This window comes from Budorcas taxicolor, chromosome 4 (genome assembly GCF_023091745.1).
Source record: "Budorcas taxicolor isolate Tak-1 chromosome 4, Takin1.1, whole genome shotgun sequence".
In the NCBI taxonomy this organism is placed as follows: Eukaryota; Metazoa; Chordata; class Mammalia; order Artiodactyla; family Bovidae; genus Budorcas; species Budorcas taxicolor.
Genome location: NC_068913.1, coordinates 95,119,958 through 95,138,776, shown reverse-complemented (window position 1 = coordinate 95,138,776; position 18,819 = coordinate 95,119,958). Strand labels below are relative to the sequence as shown.

Here is an 18,819-nt window from a genome sequence, read left to right as displayed (position 1 = left end):
CAGTGGTGACATTGCAGGGTCATCTTCTCCAGCTCAGCAGCCCCTTTGCCACATTTTCTCACATGGTACAGATATCCCATGATGCTGGTGAAGCTACTAGAGCAACTCTCATGCACGCATCTCAGCTTTCCCAGTTTCTTGAGAACTGTTCAGAGACGTTCCCTCTCACTTGGCTCATCTATTTCATCTCCAGCCTTTAAACGGGGAAGCTATTATGGTTTGCCATGACATGATACTTCATCCCTGCTAGTGAACGAAGCTGTTCCCCACAATGCTGACAGGTAAACATTTCCTGTTTGCAGTTTCCCTGTGTTTCTTTAAGCCCTCTATGGTCTTTCTCCCCACTGCCTGGCAGGTAGGACAGGAGATACTGCCTTTATCCACAATTTCTAAGTACCACTGCTCCTCTAAGCTGCCTGCTGCATAAGCTGGTGGTTCCTTCCAAATATGGTGAGTCTGGGCTTTGGGATTAGGCTGAGCTTTAGGCTGCTGCTTCCTCCCATAAAGCTTATGCTTCTTCTGAGGAAATATGGAAACAGCCTAAGTGTTCATCAACAGAGGAATGGATAAAGATGTGGTGTGTATATATATATATATATATATATATATATATATTCTATAAAATAGAATATTACTGAGCCTTGAAAAAAAATGAAATAATGCCATTTGCAGCAACATGGATATGGACCCTGAGATTATCATACTATGTAAATTAAGTCAGAGAAAGTCAAATATTAAATGATATCACTTATATGTGGAATCTAAAAATCAGTATACATGAACTTATTTACAAAATGGAAAGACTCACAGACATAGAACACAACTTATGGCTACCAAAGGGGAAGGTGCAAGACAGACAAATTAGGAGTATGGGATTAACAGATACACACTACCATATATATATTAGATAAACAACAAGGATTTACTATATAGCATAAGAAAATACATTCAATGTCTCATAATAACCTACAGTGAAAAAGAACTGAAAAAAGAATATATATGTGTGCGTATGTGTGTACACACACTTTACTGTATACCTGAAATTAATACAATATTGTAAATCAACTATACTTCATTTAAAAAAAAAAAAAATTTCTTCCAAGACAACTTTAAACGTCAACTTACCTTACAGATTTACATCAAAACAATGGAAGTTTTTGGAACCTTTAGCCAGAGACAAATAGAACGTGCAAAAGGTCTTACCACTTTCTGCTAGAGCAGCAGCCACTTCGTTGAGGGTGGAATAGATGTTGCAGGCAGCCCATCGGCACTGTGCTCCCAGAGCTCCCAGAGTTTCCATAAGCACCTGTATTAAAGAGAAAGCAGATGAGCAAGTATGGGCCAAACAGCTGGTCAAGGAATTAAGTTTATATATCTGACAATGAGAAAGTACATTAGGAATAACTAACACCAATGATTTTCAACTTGTGCTTTGCAGAAACTTCAGCACTTTGAGAATGGGGCAGGGGTTGAGGGTAGGCATGAGGAAGGCTCCCACTGAGCTGTATGCTTTTACTCATTTAACCTACTGGTCCTCCCTATAAGATTCAATTAAATCAAGGATTTCAGAGCCACACATCTTTTTAAAAACCACCAACTAATAATTCTGCTTCTCTTTAGGATGTAGAAAGCCGAAAGAGAAGCTTCCACTCTAAAAACAAGAAAAAGCTGTATGATCTACAAAACTGTAACTCTTCTTGAGCCTATCAAAGAGCCGAGGTCATAATGCAACCAAGGAACTCCAGAGAGCGGCAAATCCCTTTAGGGAGAGAGGGAACACAGTTTCATCCTTGTCAGAGTGCAGGAGGAAGAGGTGGCTGTCATACAACAGAGTAAGAAAAAATTAACTAAAATTTTAATGAATTAGTAAAGACTGAGTGTGGGAAAGTATCAATATGTCAGTTTGGAACTTCTGGTGGCCTGAGCTACAATGAGATTTCATACTCACGTGAAAGCTCTTTTCTAGGAGTTTCCAACCAGAGCTCATAAAAGATACTGAGGGCAGGGAGCTGATTGCCTGTGCTCAACAATAAGCATGAAATCTGGGCTCTCCCAGTCTTCTCTCAGAGGAAGCAAAAGTCCTAAACTGTAGCAAGAAGAGCAGGAATTATGCCTGCCATGAGGGACAAAACAAAGACCCACTGCTTCTGGGGGAGGGTAGGAGCAAAAACTCTCTGCTACTTGGGGAGTAGCTGAAAAACCCTCTTGGGCCCAGGACCCTACGCTGATACAAAGTAAAAATCCACTGCCTCTCCAGAAGAACAGGAAAATATCTCTGCTCAAGACCTACCACAGGAGAACATTGGAACCCACCAAAAAAAGATACCCCATGTCCAAGGACAAAGGAGAAGCCACAACGAGACAGTAGGAAGGGCACAATCACATTAAAATCAAACCCCATGACCCGGAGGGATGGTATGGGGAGGGAGGTGGGAGGGGGGTTCAGGATGGGAACACGTGTACACCCATGGCGGATTCATGTTGATGTATGGCAAAACCAATACAATACTGTAAAGTAATTAGCCTCCAATTAAAATAAATAAATTTATACTAAAAAAAAATAATAATAAAATCCCATAACCACCAGGTGGGTGACCCACAAACTGGAGAACAATAATACCAAGAAGTTCTCACACTGTTGTAAAGGTTTTAGGTGCCACACCAGACTTCCCAGTGTGGGGATTCGGCAAAGGGACTGGTAATCTCCAGGGAATCTGACTTTGAAGGACAGTGGTATTTGATTATAGGTCTACCACAGATACAAGGAAAAATTTGGCTGTTATAGACAGGAGTGGCGGGAACACTGAAAAAGTCCTATCTTCACAGGGACCAGCCTAAGACTGAGATTGGACCAGAAAAATTTAAGAATTCCAATTGCTCTCACTATGAACCTAGCTCCAGAAAACAAGGAGCAGCAGCCTTCTGCTGCAGGGGGGACATGCACTTGAAGAGAGAGCCCCCCTGTGGCAAGCATGTGCAGAAGTAGTTGACAGCCTGAGGGTGGAGCAGAAATACCGAGAGCCCTCTGGCTTGGAGGAATTTGTAGCCTTCGGTACAGAACAGAATTGAAATCCAGACCAGATCATGACAATAATGGAAACTAACATACTATCATTCAATATAAAAGTTCAAGACACACCAAAAAAGTAAAAAAACCCAACCCATAGTCAGGAAAGAAAATATTCAACAGAACCAGACTGAGATAAGCTAATGTTTGATCAAACAGGAACTTTAAATATGATTATTATATTTATATTGAAGCAGTCGAGTAAAACAGATGGACATCCATGAACAGAGAATTTCAGCAAAGAGATGGAAACTATAAAAAACAAGTCAAATAGAAATGTTAGAATTTTTTTTAAGGTATCAGATTTAAGAATTCTTTCATTAGACTTATCATCAGACTGGGCATATCTAAGGATAGAATCAGTGAGCTTGAAGATAGATCGATAGAAATCGCCAAACTGAAATAGAGAAAGAAAAAAAGAGTCGGAGAAAAATCAGAAGAGATTATCTAAGATCTATGAGATACCATCAATGGTCTAATTTACATGTAACTGGAGTTCTGGAAGGAGGAGAGAACAGGGCAAAAGATACATATGAAGAGTTAGAGATCAAACTGCCAACATCCATTGGATCACTGAAAAAGCAAGAGAGTTCCAGAAAACATTTATTTCTGCTTTATTGACTATGCCAAAGCCTTTGACTGTGTGGATCACAATAAACTGTGGAGAATTCTGAAAGAGATGGGAATACCAGACCATCTGACCTGCCTCTTGAGAAATCTATATGCAGGTCAGGAAGCACCAGTTAGAACTGGACATGAGACAACAGACTGGTTCCAAATAGGAAAAAGGATGTCAAGGCTGTATATTGTCACCCTGCTTATTTAACTTATATGCAGAGTACATTACATCATGAGAAATGCTGGGCTGGACGAAGCACAAGCTGGAATCAAGATTGCTGGGAGAAATATCAATAACCTCAGATATGCAGATGACACCACCCTTATGGCAGAAAGTGAAGAAGAACTAAAGAGCCTCTTGATGAAAGTGAAAGAGGAGAGTGAAAAAGTTGGCTTAAAGCTCAACATTCAGAAAACGAAGATCATGGCATCTGGTCCCATCACTTCATGGCAAATAGATGGGGAAACAGTGGTAACAGTGTCAGACTTTAGTTTAGGGGGCTCCAAAATCACTGCAGATTGTGATTGCAGCCATGAAATTAAAAGACGCTCACTCTTTGGAAGGAAAGTTATGACCAACCTAGATAGCATATTAAAAAGCAGAGACATTACTTTGCCAACAAAGGTCCATCTAGTCAAGGCTATGGCTTTTCCAGTGGTCATGTATGGATGTGAGAGTTGGACTGTGAAGAAAGCTGAGTGCCGAAGAATGGATGCTTTTGAACAATTGATGCTTTTGAACTATGGTTCTGGAGAAGACTCTTGTGAGTCCCTTGGACTGCAAGGAGATCCAACCAGTCCATCCTAAAGGAGATGAGTCCTGGGTGTTCACTGGAAGGACTGATGCTGAGGCTGAAACTCCAATAGTTTGGCCACCTCATGTGAAGAGCTGACTCACTGGAAAAGACCCTGATGCTGGGAGGGACTGGGGACAGGAGGAGAAGGGGATGACAGAGGATGAGATGGCTGGACGGCATCACCAACTTGATGTACATGGGTTTGGGTGGACTCCAGGAGTTGGTGATGGACAGGGAGGCCTGGTGTGCTATGATTCATGGGGTCGCAAAGAGTTGGACATGATTGAGCGACTGAACTGAACTGAACTGAATGGGCAATTATTTTTGAAAATTAATGAAAGAGGATCCAGGAACAATACTATTAACACTCCAGTAGCAAAGAATACACTAGTGTACAGATCCACTAAAGGAAAAGGAACCAGCGCTCCATGGAGAAGAGGCTTATTCCAGGGATAGGACAGGGAAAGTACAAGATGAGCTTAGAGCCTCTTGTACCAGAAGCAAGGAAGTACTCAAAGAATGAAAGGGAAATAGCAAAAGGCAAGGCACAGAAGCAAGATTTAAGGGGTTCCTTCTGGCCAAAATTTCAATAATTTTTATCATAATAAATAATGATAGTAATGGATTATAATCCATTAAGTGAAACAACAAACAATGACTCCATACAAAAAAAAAACAAAAACTGAATGAATAAATGGAAAGTTTGATGAAGAATGGGATATTCACACAGTTTCTTATATCTACCTCACAAAATACTTAATAATTACAAAGTGGGAAAAATAACTTTTACAATAGAAAAGTCTGACAGACACCACCTCCATTAAGGGATCAAAATGAACATCAGCTATGGTACAAAATGAGATCAAGTGCCAACTGATAGGATTAAATGGAAAAAAAAAAAGGCAGCATCATTTCCTACCAAAGGTATATAACCTGAATCTAATAATGAGGAAGAATCATAAAAGTCTGAATTAAGGACATACTGCAGAATAACTTGTCTATAATCTTCAAAGTGTTAAGGTCATGAAAGTCAAACAAATGAACTGTCCAGCACTGAAGAAGACTAAAGAGAGATGATAATTAAACGAAATATATAACTAGGGACCGGATCCTTGGGTTATAAAAAGTATTTGGACAATTAGTGAAGCTCAAATGGGACCTGAGGATTAGACAGCAATTATGAATCAGTGTTAATTTCCTAATTTTGAATGGTTGTATTCGTTGTATAGGAGAATGTCCTTGTTTATAGAAAATACACACTAAAGTCTTTGTGGAAGCACCATCAGGTTGGCAACTTACTCTCAAATGGTTTAGAAAATAAAAAGTTATCTGGTACAGTATTTGCAACTTTTCTATAAGTATGTTTATTTCCAATTAAAACAAGTATTATAATAAATTTAATCCACTGATTTAGTCCTGACTTACCTTCACTTCAATCTGTAAGATGGAGACAGGCAGACAGGCTTCTTTTTAAGAACAGAGCGTACCACCCCACTGCTTTGATTAAGAGTTGTTTCAACAAGGACAAAGCTTTGGTGAAAAAGTTTTAAAATTTCCTGATGGTAGTTAACTTTGGGTATTGATAATTTTCATTTTTAAAAATTTGTATTTTCTGATATTTATATACTAAATTAAAACTCTAATTAGAAATATGCTCTACTTCAAAAAGAACACTTGCAAACAGCTCCACTAATGTAGGCGAACATCCTCACATAATTTACCTAAGGTCATATAGTAAGTTAACAGCAGAACTACTCTAATGTCTTAATTTCCTTACCTTTCAATATCTGATCCCATTTTTTTCTCTCCTGTTTTGCTTTTCACCTTAAAGAATTTCTGAATTCCTATAACTAGGATTTCTGAGTGTGTTAAACAAAAGAATCATACTGAAACATACCTACAAAGCAATATAAATTAACTAGAAAAGTGACTGGGACCAAGAATACAAGAACTATTTAAAGAACTATGAGTCAAGACTGCTTGCTGGCTATCAGGGCTCAAGCAGAAGTGCAAGCAGGTGGAAGTGAGAGGGGGACAGAGGTTAGAAGCTGGTTTAACTTGATTTTAAATCATTACTGTTTAGAAAGAGTAGCTAAGAAATTTGATTGGAAAGAACTATGGAAACACACCTAAAAAAATATAAGTAGATCCAAGTCTTAATGAAACATGGACAGGAAACTGTTAACTATGATAGTTATTTCTGGAGCATAGGATTATAGGAGACTGTCTTTCTACATTATAGATTGTGGTAATGCTTGAATGGGCTTCCCCAGTGGCTCAGCGGTAAAGAATCCACCTGCAATGCAGGGTGGGGAAGATTCCCTGGAGAAAGGCATGGCAACCCACTCCAGTATTCTCGCCTGGAGAATCCCCATGGATGAGGAGCCTGGTGGGCAACAGTCCATAGGGTCACGAAGAATTGGATATGACTGAAGCGACTTAACACACACACAATGCTTGAGCATTGTAAAATGAACATGAACTACCTTAGTAATCAGAAAAAATAAAGAGATTAGAAATAAAGCAAAATTCCTTTGTAATTATTTTTTAAAGGATAAAGAAAAATGTGGTGAGGGAACAAGAAAATAATAAAATTGGTAAACTAATTTTCATTACTCCATTCAGGAAAAAAAAAAAAAAAAAGCCTTGAGGAGTGGTAATATTCAGTGAGCCAGGGGATAAAAAAGAACCTGGTTGTAATTTAGCAACATGAGATAGGACAGAAGCACTTACTATTTTAAGTCACTACACTGAAGTCTCATGTCCCTGACTGGGGAAGCCCAAAAAAGGTTCCAAGATGGTTTCTGCCTTCATTTATCAGTCTACAGTTCCAAAAAGAGTAGCTTTTCAATTTATTATACTAATTTTGGGTCGCCAAGGTACTCTTCCTCAGAGAACATGTAACCCAGAAAAGTCTCATAGGGAAGATGCTAACAGCAGCTGTCTGTGTCTTGAGGAATCTCTGCTGTTCTTAATAAGCAATGTGAATATGTAAGTGTTGCACTTAGGAGACAATCTTTCGGAAGTTAATCTAGCCATACAAGTGATCTGGATCTTATAAATCCTATAAAAGATTCCAGACAACTTCTCAATACACTAATTTCCTGTAGTGGTCTCATTAGGGTAGGCAACTTAATATGTATTATTACAGCTTTGATGATGACTCTGTCAGTGGTTCTCAACAAAGCAACTCTGGTAGACTGTGGGGGCATTTTTAGTTGCCACAATAATTGGTAGGGGAGTGTTACTGGCATTTAGTGGGTATGGCCAAGGATCTTGACATTTTGAAAGTGTAGAACAGGGACTTCCCTGGTGGTCCAGTATCTAAGACTCCATGCTCCTGATGCAGGCGGCCAGGGTTCGATCCCTGGTCAAGGAACTAGATTCCACATGCTACAACTAAAGATCCCACGTGCCATAACTAAGACCCCTTGCAATCAAATAAATAAATAAATATTTTTTAAAAAAGAAAAGAAAGTATAGGACAGTCTCCTAGAGAAAAAAAAAAAAAATCCATGCCATATCTGGTACAACTTCCAAAGGTGCCAATGAAAAGTTCACATGAGTGAGAAACCTATTTATAATGATCTGAGTTTAGAACTTTATTCCACTTCACATATTAACAAAAGTATGGCTGTAGTTTTAATATAAGAATGCAAGAGTTTTCCCAAGAATGCAACAAATATATAAATCAAGAGAAAACACATACTTTTTATTGTTGTTGTTATTCAGAAATTTTACAAAAAGTTGTTTATAATTTCATAAAATTATATAATCTGGCAATATGGCTCTGATAGTCTGGAACCAGTAACACATTTCTATTATGTACATTTATATCACTCATTCAAACAATGCTATAAGTACAAATATCTGACTATACTTGTACCCAAGCACTTACATACTAAAATATGTTATTTTATTATAAGTTACTTTCCTTTTATTCTTCTTTCATATTTCAGTAAGGTTTTACATTTATTTTTTAATATTACATGTACTTACCTATGTTATGTGTGAATTTCATTTCAAGAAATATGGGGGCACTGCAAGCTATTTTTTAATGAAAAGGGGTTCATTTAATCTGATAAAGGTAAAAATTATGGATCTAAACCCATCATGGTAACCACAGTTCCCTGCCAGGACTGGTGAGGCATGAGCATGTGATCCAGTTCTGCTCAATGACATGACAGAGTGTTCTGGAGGACCTCTGGGAGAAGTTTCCTTGCTCTTGGGAGAGAGGAAGAAATGGTCCTTCTTCCTCTTCATGTCCATCTGGGATGGCTTGAAGAGCTGTCACCATCTTGCTATCAGCCTGAGGATAAAGTGAGCACAGAGAGAAGGCAGCTCCAGAAGAATCACAGACAGGTGAAACTGGAGCCCTGAGAGCCTTCCCCTGAAGCCCACCTTGCCACTGGACTTCTAGCTATGTAATGTCATGCGTTCTTTTATGCATAATCCAGGTTGAACCAGGTTTTCTCTTATTTGCAGCTGAAAGGAGCCTACACAGAGATGCCGGCTAGAAATGACACTGGAAGGGAAGGCAGGGACAAGCAGTAGAGAACAGTGGAGAAAGAATAAGTTTGGGAATCAGATATGTTGAAGTTTAAATCTTCATTCTGTGGTTTACTAGCTGTATAACATTGGACAAATTACTTCAACTCCCTGAGCCTCAGCTTCTTCATTTATAAAATGGAAACAGGAATATGTGCTTTTAGAAGGCCATTATGAGGGTTAATGAACTAACACTTGTTAAGCTTTTAACCTAATGTTTGGCATGGTGCAAGCCCTCAATAGCCGGTGGCTATTATTAACTATTGTTAGGTGGAGAAAGGAAAAGGACTCACAGCAGTCTGAGCAGTGATGTGTGTGCAACCCACAATCTTGGCGCCGGCCAAAGGTTTCTCTCCTTGAGCTCTCTTCCGCAAAGCCATCAGTGCTGGCATTTCTGAAAAGACCCAATACGTACAGAGCAATATTAGAGATGGGGGATGAGAGTCAAAGAATAAACAGAAAAACAGGTACTCTCTTAAGACCCTTCCCGATCAGGTTCTCTGTCATACTAGTTTTAGGTTTTTCAAAGGATCAAGATGCTGATTTTTCTGTTATAAATCCTCTGGGATTTTCAGAGGTAAATACTTCAGTGTTTGATCATGTGTCTCAGTCCCCTCATCTAGTCTCTCTCCCCTCTTCTTTGTACGGGGGTTCCTTCTAGACCCACTATAGTTTACTCCCTCTCTACAGTGTTTTCTGGACTCGTATCTCTTTTGTTATAAGTTTCCTTCAAAATCACACTGACATTTCACAAACTACTAGACCCCAGGATGTAAAAGGGAATTAACATAGACAAAAAGACACAGGCAACTCAAGAAGGAAAAGGTGGTTGCTTTCATTACCTTGCTCAGCAATTTCAATTTCTCTTCGTCCAAACTCTGCCTGTTTGATGTTCTTGACACAGAAGTCACTGTTCCCCTTAGAGTTCTTTTGCTGTTTGTCTCTAGGAGAGGTCTCATCATCAGAGCTATCTGTATATGAAGCCGCTGGAAAGACAGAATAAAATACCTTCAGGGGAAAAAATGGCTTACTCCCTAACCCCAAACCATGGAGTGAACTGAGGCTCTTTAGCAATCAGCACCTTGTAAATGTATGTGTTTAGGAAGCAGTTAAGTGGCACTGAGGAACTGTCTCAGTCATCACCTATCCACAGTCATCACCTGTAGAAAGTGCTATCCACAGGTCAGAAAAGGAAGCTGAGAGAGGTTGCCAAAGATATTCCTCCTGGGTAGCATTAACTTAAACTCTAGGGCTATCTTCAGAACATGCACAGGTTCTTGAAAATGAAGAAAGAGGCTATTCCACGGTAGCAACAGGTTCAAAGTCTTAATTCAAGATGATGGTGATTAACCTATGGGTTTATGGGATCCTAGCTACCCTTCTCTGTTTGCTGCCTAAACACTGATGTAATTTGTGTTTTAGTACAGTAGCTGAACAGATAAGACCTAGAAAACAAGGAACCCATGAGAAAATAATTAAGAACCACATAAAAAGTGCTTGTCTGACAAAACAGAGCCTTCTTTTTCAAGACTGGCTCTGATGAGGCTGAACTATGCCTGTAGACCCAATTAGACATTGACAATGAAGTATTCAGTGTGTTCTCCCTTCTTGCTGGCCTTAGTAGGTCCAGCATTAGGCATTTGAGATTCCCAAAGAAGCAGATAAATCCTCCTTCAGTATAATTAAATGCTCTAGTGACTAAGCCATTTAGCAATATACACTAGAGGGTGGAAGGTCTAAGACTTCTGACTGTGGCTAACAGGCAGCTGTTGCTCTTCCCACGTTTGAGGTCTTTTTAGTCTTCACAGAATTCTGTAGTTACTGATCAGTGGCTGGATGATTTGAAGTAATTTCTTTCTTTGATTTACATTTAAGTTCCTGAGGATTGTTTCTTTCTAAGTAGTCCTCAAGGTTTTGGGGTGGGGGTACATAAAGCACTGTCTATATAATATAAAGCATTACACATTTCTCAATGAGATAAGAAGTACTTCTTTCACTTTTATGGGGAGAAAGTGGCAAAAGTTCAGAGCTCCTAGGGTTGCCTGATCTGCTTATATCCAGAGAATTATGGCATTTCTGGGATTTCTTAGCAAAGGGTCTATCTCTGGGAGGGCTGGAAAAGGCAAGTCTGACCTTGCCCAGTTAATCAAGCATGGTGCTACATAATGTCTGGGCAGCAGGGACCCAAGTGTCTCTCTTGGAGCTGGAAAACTGCCCTAGAGCAAAGTCCTAACACAAAGCAGCAAGAATGAACATGGGCACCAGGGGAGGTGAGAGAATCAGTAAATCCCCAAAGGGATTTCTGTTCTTGAAAGGAGCTAATCTGTACAAAAAGGCTATGGTTCTCCCTCCTAGGGAGTAAGAGCTCAAAGTACCTTTGGCAACAGAGCCCAGAAACAGTTTCCTGGGCAGTCATCTGTTTCACCAATCAATACTCAGAAATGGCTTATGAGTTAGAAGCTTAAGGGAACCAGGCTTCTGCCCCCTGAGAGAAGAAAGATAAATACAGCCATCCTAATCCTGATCTAAGTGTATAGGAAAGTTGCTTTTGAAAGAAACTGTTCACATTCACAATATCCTGAAATGTCAAATCCTTTTCCAGAGCCATGATGATTTTTATGCTCTTTATTTGTTCTGGAGTCAGAGAAACTTTGCTCTGGTTCTGGGTATACAAAGCAGAGGTGATAACAGAATCTGGTGGCTAATTCATTCATGTATTCAGTCTCGCACTCAATCAATTTTTATTGTGCATCTACTGTGTCTCCACAGTCTAAGCGCTGGAGATACAAGATGGATATGGATTGTCTTTGCCTTCACAGGGTTTGCAGTCTAGTAGGTGAGTCAGACATGAAATAACTCATTACAGAATTAATTATTTAGAGTTCTTCTTTCCACATGGTTGCAATATGTGCTATGAAAAAGACAATATAATAGGCAGACACGATTTGTCAGAGTCATGTTGTTGAGAAGATTAAATAAAATAACATAAGTAAAGTGCATACTGCAATACTCAGCATAAAGTAATTCAGCATGCAGTCAATGATACTTGATATTATTATTGGGTTTTGTACATATTTTTAAAGCACTAGTTTTCTAGTGCGTGCATGATCAGTTGTGTCTGACTCTGCAATCCCATGGACTGCAAAGGCCTGCCAGGCTCTTCTGTCCATGGAATTTTCCAGGCAAGACTACTGAGTGGGTTGCCATTTCCTACTCCGGGGATCTTCCTGACCCAGAGATCAAACTCGCATCTCTTGTGTCTCCTGCACTGGCAGGTGGCTTCTTTATGCTTTTATTCACTAACAAATATAAAATCTTTCAGGGTTCTTACTTAGCTTTAGGATTTTGAATGGGAAAGGAATGATGTACATACAATATTATTTAGCAGTTTCTTTTTTTCTACCTCCGTCATCTATCAATTTACCCAAGTAGCAGGTGGTTGGCTGGCAGTGATGATAAAGGTTGAGAGTGAAGTCCTACTCTATCTAGAATAGCTCTCCTCTCCTATGCCTCTTCGGCTTTTAAGGATGAGCCAGGTGGGAAAAGTCAACCAAACAGCAACAAAACCTCCAAAATTCTCCTTTCAGAGAAGTACTCAAACTTTTTCCAACTCAAAGAAAAAAATTATTATACCATTTCCCTTTTCTAAAAGAAAAAAAAAAGGTATTTTCTTTTCTTAACAGTTGTCAACCAGTTATAGTTCAACCACTGTTTTTCTTTGAGCCAAAATGGATTTGTTTTCAAAGAGCCCTTCACACAGATGTTTGTTGTCTAGACTGTACTAATATGTGAAAGCAAAATGGCCAACAGACCTGGACTTAGAGAGGGTTATTTTTGCAAACACAGTGGAAAGATTATTCCTGAACTAGCATAACATTTATTTTTTGTATTTATAACTCATTTCTGCCAGTATATTTAAAGTAGCATATTCATGAAAATAGTTGAGATAGCATTCAAAATTCTTCCTAGGAAAATTTAGAGAAATTCAACACACATGTACACATATGTTAAAACAGTTTCTAAAGCATTTGTAATTGTCAGCACACTCTGAAGCCCAGTCATAATTTAATTAAAAATGAACAACTGATAAGAAAATAACCTAAGTGAAGTACAGATCTGAGACCTAAGCTTTTACTTCACTTCTGATTGGTTAAGTGACCAATTTTCAATTTATCCAACCGCAAAATAGGAGGTATAACACATCCTCTCTCTCCCATGCTCTCCCTTTCTCCTAATTCCCATCAGAAGAATCTTATGAATAAATGAGATAATCACAAAAGAAGGGTTCAGTTTCTAGGCGGAAAAGTAATACAAAGTACAAAATAACTTTATCATGAGATGTTTTGTTTCATGATATCTCAGGACCAAAACATAACTTGGTGAATCACTTATCCACAACTGACCCCATGGAACATGCATATATATGTTCTGTGGCTTAGACTGATTAAGCCTTTCCTCCCAGCAGCTGTGATATTGTGGGTTATTGCCAAGAGAAGAAGAGACTCCTGGTCAAATTGGTCCTATTAGATTATTTTAAATCAGGTAGTTCCTCCTGGGCCCAGTCTAGTCACTTGGTAACTGAATAATAGTAATGACCTGTGTGTCAATGTGCTGCAGATTTCACTGATGAATAACTTTAGAAATATTTGAAAAGCCAGGTTAGCAACCAAAATACAGAGCAACAAAACTCTGTTATTTGGAAAAAATCTGAAAATATTTCAAGCTTTAGAAGAACCAGTTACTGTGAACTAAGGGACTTTAGTCCTCTTTCCTTATCCTTAACCAATTAACTCACTGCAAAGACAGCTTTTTCAGAAATATATCACCGAGAATCATTTGACTTTCCAGAAAAGTCGCTTCTATTCATTTTTTTTACAAGGGTTTTGCACTTACAGAAAGTTTTTAGAAGTCGTTTTTTAATAAAATAATTATAAGGACTAATATAGCCCTTTTCAACATGGGTTCCACTAGAATTAAGCCCTACTGTCTTGAAGCATCCATTGAATATATGAATAAACTTCTCTCCTATACATCTAGAAGGGAACTAGTTATGAACCATCCTTTTCTATGTTCTGCACTTCACAGGAGGAACCCAGTTGAAAAGGCTGGAAGGCATTCCTAAATAAAAACTTAATATTAGGATCATTAGGAAAGGAGAGTGGGCCACAACCTTAGTAAGACTCTAAGTATCTTCAGCAAAACAAGCACTTTGGATAGGAAGGTACCCTTTTTTGAAATGTCATAAGCCTTCTTCTAACTTTTCACATACACAGAGTTTACCAGAGGTCTATTTCCTTTACAGGGATGTCAAGTAGTATAATAAGAATGTCTCTGGACACCCTTCCCCAGTGTTTATTTGTTGATCACCTCTCATGTATCAAACACAGTTCTAAGTGGTGGGAAGAGAACAACACAAAAGAGATAAAAATCTCTGCCCTCATGGATCTCATATTCAAGTAAGGGAAGAAAGACACAATAAATTATATGTTATATGATAATAAGTGCTATGGAGAAAAACAGAGAAGGAAAATTTGATGACAGGGAGTATTGGGTGGGGTGACTCTACAATTTTAAAAGAGTAATCAGGATAGGCCTCAATGAAAAGATGATCTTTGATTAAGAACTGAAGGAGGCAAGATACACAGTGAGGGTATTTTAGAGCATTCCAGGCTGAGAAAATAGTAAGTGCAAAGGACTTAAGGCAGGAGAGTGCCCAGCATAACAAAGTAACAGTTTCAAAATAACAGAAGGACAGCACAACTGGAGTGAAAAAATAGCTGAGGGAGGAGGGAAATTTGGAAAATTAGAGATGTGATTAGAAATATAACATGAGGGTCGATGGTATAAGGCCTTGTAGGCCACTGTAAGAATTTCAGCCCTTAAGAGTGAGACTGGAAAGCCATTGGAAAGTTTTGAGCTAAGAAGTGATACAACCTGACTTATTTTTAAAAAAATGAATCTGGCTGCAGCATTGAGAACAGACTGAAGAGGGGCAAGGCTGGAACTCAGCAATTCAGTTTTTAGGACATGGGAGGGTTGAGATACCTGTAAAACATCCAAGTGAAAGGACTGAACAGGCATTTGAATATCTGGGGCTAGTGTGCAGAGAAGAGATTTGGGCTAGAGATAAAATTTGGGACTCAAACACCAATACGTGGTATTTAAAACTATGAGTCTGAATGAGTTCACCTGAGAAGAGATAAACAGAGAAGGGAAGAAGTCTAGTCAATCCATCTTTGGGGCTTTAACAATGTTAGTTTCTATAGTCAATTAAATTATAACATAGGCTGAAAATGGGTTCCAAGTTCTTATTGACATGCACTTGCATATCTTCTCATATTTAGAAAGCTGTGAGTAATTCTTTTATTCCTGGCTTTTTGTCTGATGAGTATGAAGCTTTTTCTGTATCACCTCATTTAACTTTCCCATTGCCTCTGCTACAAGCATTGTAGGCGTCAAGAGTTTTCCCGGATCACACAACAAATCACACATTGATCAAAGCCTAGAAACTAGGTCTGTCCTAACTTCCAGTCCAAGGCTCAAGGCAATAGGCAGCCCCATCCATAGTTTGTTTAAAAGGGTTTGACAGTTGCTCATGTGGAAACAAGACAAGGTAACAGTGTGTGTGTGTGACACAGCTACAAAAAAAAAAAGGAAACATAATCTTAGGTTTCATTCTAAAAGCACTGAGTTTATGGAAACAACACCTATTATAGATTATTTTGGACTATACCTAGAATATTATATTCATAGGCATATATTTATAAAAGGACACTTAGTCTGGAATATAACCAGATGAGGTTAACCAGGACAGTGGGATGCCCCCCAACTCAGGCAACCAAAAATGAGGATTTTTATTTCTAAGTAAAATCTTTAAATCTCAGAGGTGGTATAAGAACTTATTGGGAGCAAAACTATTAGATTAAGCAAGGGTCACCCTATGATCTAAAATGCTCCCAAAGAGGCTGGATAGCCATTTGTCAGCGACACCACCAAGGCAATTCCGGCATTCAGTGGGAAGTGAATAACTGATCTTTATTTTCCAAGTTCCAGGATGGTTTGATTCCATGCTCCTGAACTTAGTATCCTTAAAGGAATACATAAAAGGTTTTACTACAGAAACGGCAATGTCACATAGTTCAACCTAAAAGGTCTGACTTTTCCAGGCTGACATGAGCCAGTACCACTCACCAATGAGCAATACCAGGCAAATATATGTTCACTTAGAAACTAAGGGCATCAAACTCACTCTTCCCTATGTACATCAGTTCAGTTCAGTCGCTCAGTTGTGTCTGACTCTTTGTGACCCCATGGACTGCAGCACACCAGGCCTCCCTGTCCATCACCAACTCCTGGAGTCTACCCAAACTCATGTCCATTGAGTCAGTGGTGCTATCCAACCATCTCATCCTCTGTCATCCCCTTCTCCTCCTGCCTTCAATCTTTCCCAGCATCAGGGTCTTTTCAAATGAGTCAGCTCTTCACATCAGGTGGCCAAAGTATTGGAGTTTCAGCTTCAACTGAAACTACCTACCTATCCCTACATACATAGATACTTTGTAATTATCTTCCCTGCATATGGGGGTTCCCTGGGAAGGTTTTCTCTGCAGGAGCATAGATGGAAATACCGATCCAGTGTGTAGGGAAGAGATTGAGCTGGAGTTAAAATTGAGTACTGTTACTGTTTAATTTCAATTTTTAGATAACATGCACAAACTCAAGTGTTTAACTTGTACATACTTTTTTACAATTTACATTTGCACAATTATTACAATTTCCAGAGTTTTATTACCTGGTTCATGAATCTTCAACAGCTATTAAAAATTATTTAATTTATTTAATTATTTATCATTCTGCTAGTTCTTTCAGCAGAATAAGATAGTTACAAAATTCAGTAATCCCTAGGGATTTACATTTTGTGCTTTATATTATTCAGTTATGTGGGGAAAAACATAAAAAAAGAAATGCTAATATTAAGAGTGTACATAATTTATTCAACCTAAAAGTTACAGTGTCTCAAACAAGCTTTCTTCAACTTTACAAATACTACTTTCCTATTTGTGTGAAAAACAAAATTTTAGGTCACGATTAAAATTTTCTAATCAATATTACTATTTATAATGTAAGAGGTAATTAGGGCAAACATTCAGCTTCCTACCACATTCCTTCTTAAGAGCAAAACAAAATGGCTCCAGATTAGATCAGACACATACTAGGCACTGCTGCATAAATGGTTACCGGTGACAAGGGATTCACAAATTCATACTCATCTGACAGTAAATGGTAACTCAGGCCTAGGATCCATGTATTGGACTTAACTCACTGCCAAGGAAGGAAGGAGTAACAAAAAACACAATGTCACAGCTCAGAAGAGAAAGTGAAGGGCTCTTCACTAGCTACAGTGATTTCACCGTTTCTCAGGGCATTTAAGATTTCCCAGTCGGAAGGATGAAGAAGCCCTTTTTCATTTTCGAAGAGTAGAAAAAACACAAGCGTTCACACATTTGGTGCTCAGTGAAGGCCAAGGGTGAGCAACATATCCTCACCCTCTGAATAAATCAGACTCAGTTTCCTTAATCACCTTCTTCTGTCTTAACTGGAAGAGCATGCCTCTATTAAGCTCTACTCTGAATCCCCAAGAGAAACCTAAAGATTCCACCTAGAATTTTGGTCTAAATTTCAATTGAGAATGAACATGTTTACGCCAGAGCACAGGCTTTGATTGTGCCTAATTAGCCTTAGATAGACAGGAGGGTCCATTGATCATACTTAATTAGCCTCCACAGGTGGGTCCAGAGCAGTTCAATCCTCACCTGAGCTGTAGCTGTCAGTCGATGACTGGGAAATCGAACGAGACAGAGAGCGACGTCCAATTTTGGTGGGACGTTTATTGAATTCTTGCTTCTGGTCAGCAAATTGGATCTGCTAAGAAAAAGAACTCTAGTTACATAAAGGAAAAGAACATCCATTTTGAGATACCAAATCAATGCTTGCATTATAGGATCTTACCTTCCCTCACAGCTGATCTGTTTGTATTGACCCACATATGGAATCTTAAGAGACTCGTTGGAGAAAATGATCTTTCATTCTTCTCTGTTTCTATCAAATTTAAATCCTTGAACCACTCTCTGACTATCTGTCTTTTACGATAAAAGGGAGAATGGGATATTCTGATTAAAATAAATGGTTAGAAAGTTGAGTCATACTCAGCAATCCTTTCTATAGTTTCACTGAAAATTAAAGCTGGAAAGAATCATTGAGACTATCTATTCCAATCTTCAGGCTTCCCAGGTGGCTCAGCAGACAGAATCCACCTGCCAAGCAGGAGATGCCATAGACTTGGGTTCAATACCTGGGTAGGGAAGATCCCCTAGAGTAGGAAATGGCAATCCACTCCAGTATTCTTGCCTGGAGAACTCCATGGACACAGGAGCCTGGCGGACTACAGTCCATGGGCTGCAAAGAGTTGGACTCAACTGAAGCTACCGAGCACGGACATACACATTCCAACCTTTTAAGCTACGAAACTATAAGATTAAGAAAGGCAGAGTGACCTGCCTTAAGATACTCAGGAAACAGTATGGTATAACAAAAAAAAAAGCTTTCTATTCATACAGACCTTTCTGGAACTGCATTCAAACCCTGGTTATGCCACTCATTAGCTGTATGATGTTCATCAAGATATTTTGTGACCCCCATTTTTCTCACAAACACAATAAAGATGAAAGTATTTCCAAAGTTTTAGAGAGGGTTATACAAAACAAGGTATATAAACTGTGAAACTCAGCA

The 18,819-nt window shown here is 38.8% G+C and overlaps 1 protein-coding gene across 2 annotated transcripts in view; it reads right to left on the bottom strand.

Annotated features, from left to right (window-relative positions):
• The window catches only part of AHCYL2 (adenosylhomocysteinase like 2), a 187,597-nt gene that overhangs the window by 28,928 nt on the left and 139,850 nt on the right, over positions 1 to 18,819 (bottom strand). The window contains exons 2-5 of one of the 2 annotated variants that reach the window (XM_052639254.1): positions 17,844 to 17,955; positions 9,873 to 10,016; positions 9,324 to 9,424; positions 1,204 to 1,306 (exon numbers count right to left, since the gene is read on the bottom strand). In XM_052639254.1, coding sequence (XP_052495214.1) covers positions 1,204 to 1,306; positions 9,324 to 9,424; positions 9,873 to 10,016; positions 17,844 to 17,955 — 460 coding nt within the window. The remainder of the gene's footprint in view (positions 1 to 1,203; positions 1,307 to 9,323; positions 9,425 to 9,872; positions 10,017 to 17,843; positions 17,956 to 18,819) is intronic. The other variant, XM_052639255.1, reaches the window with a different exon arrangement.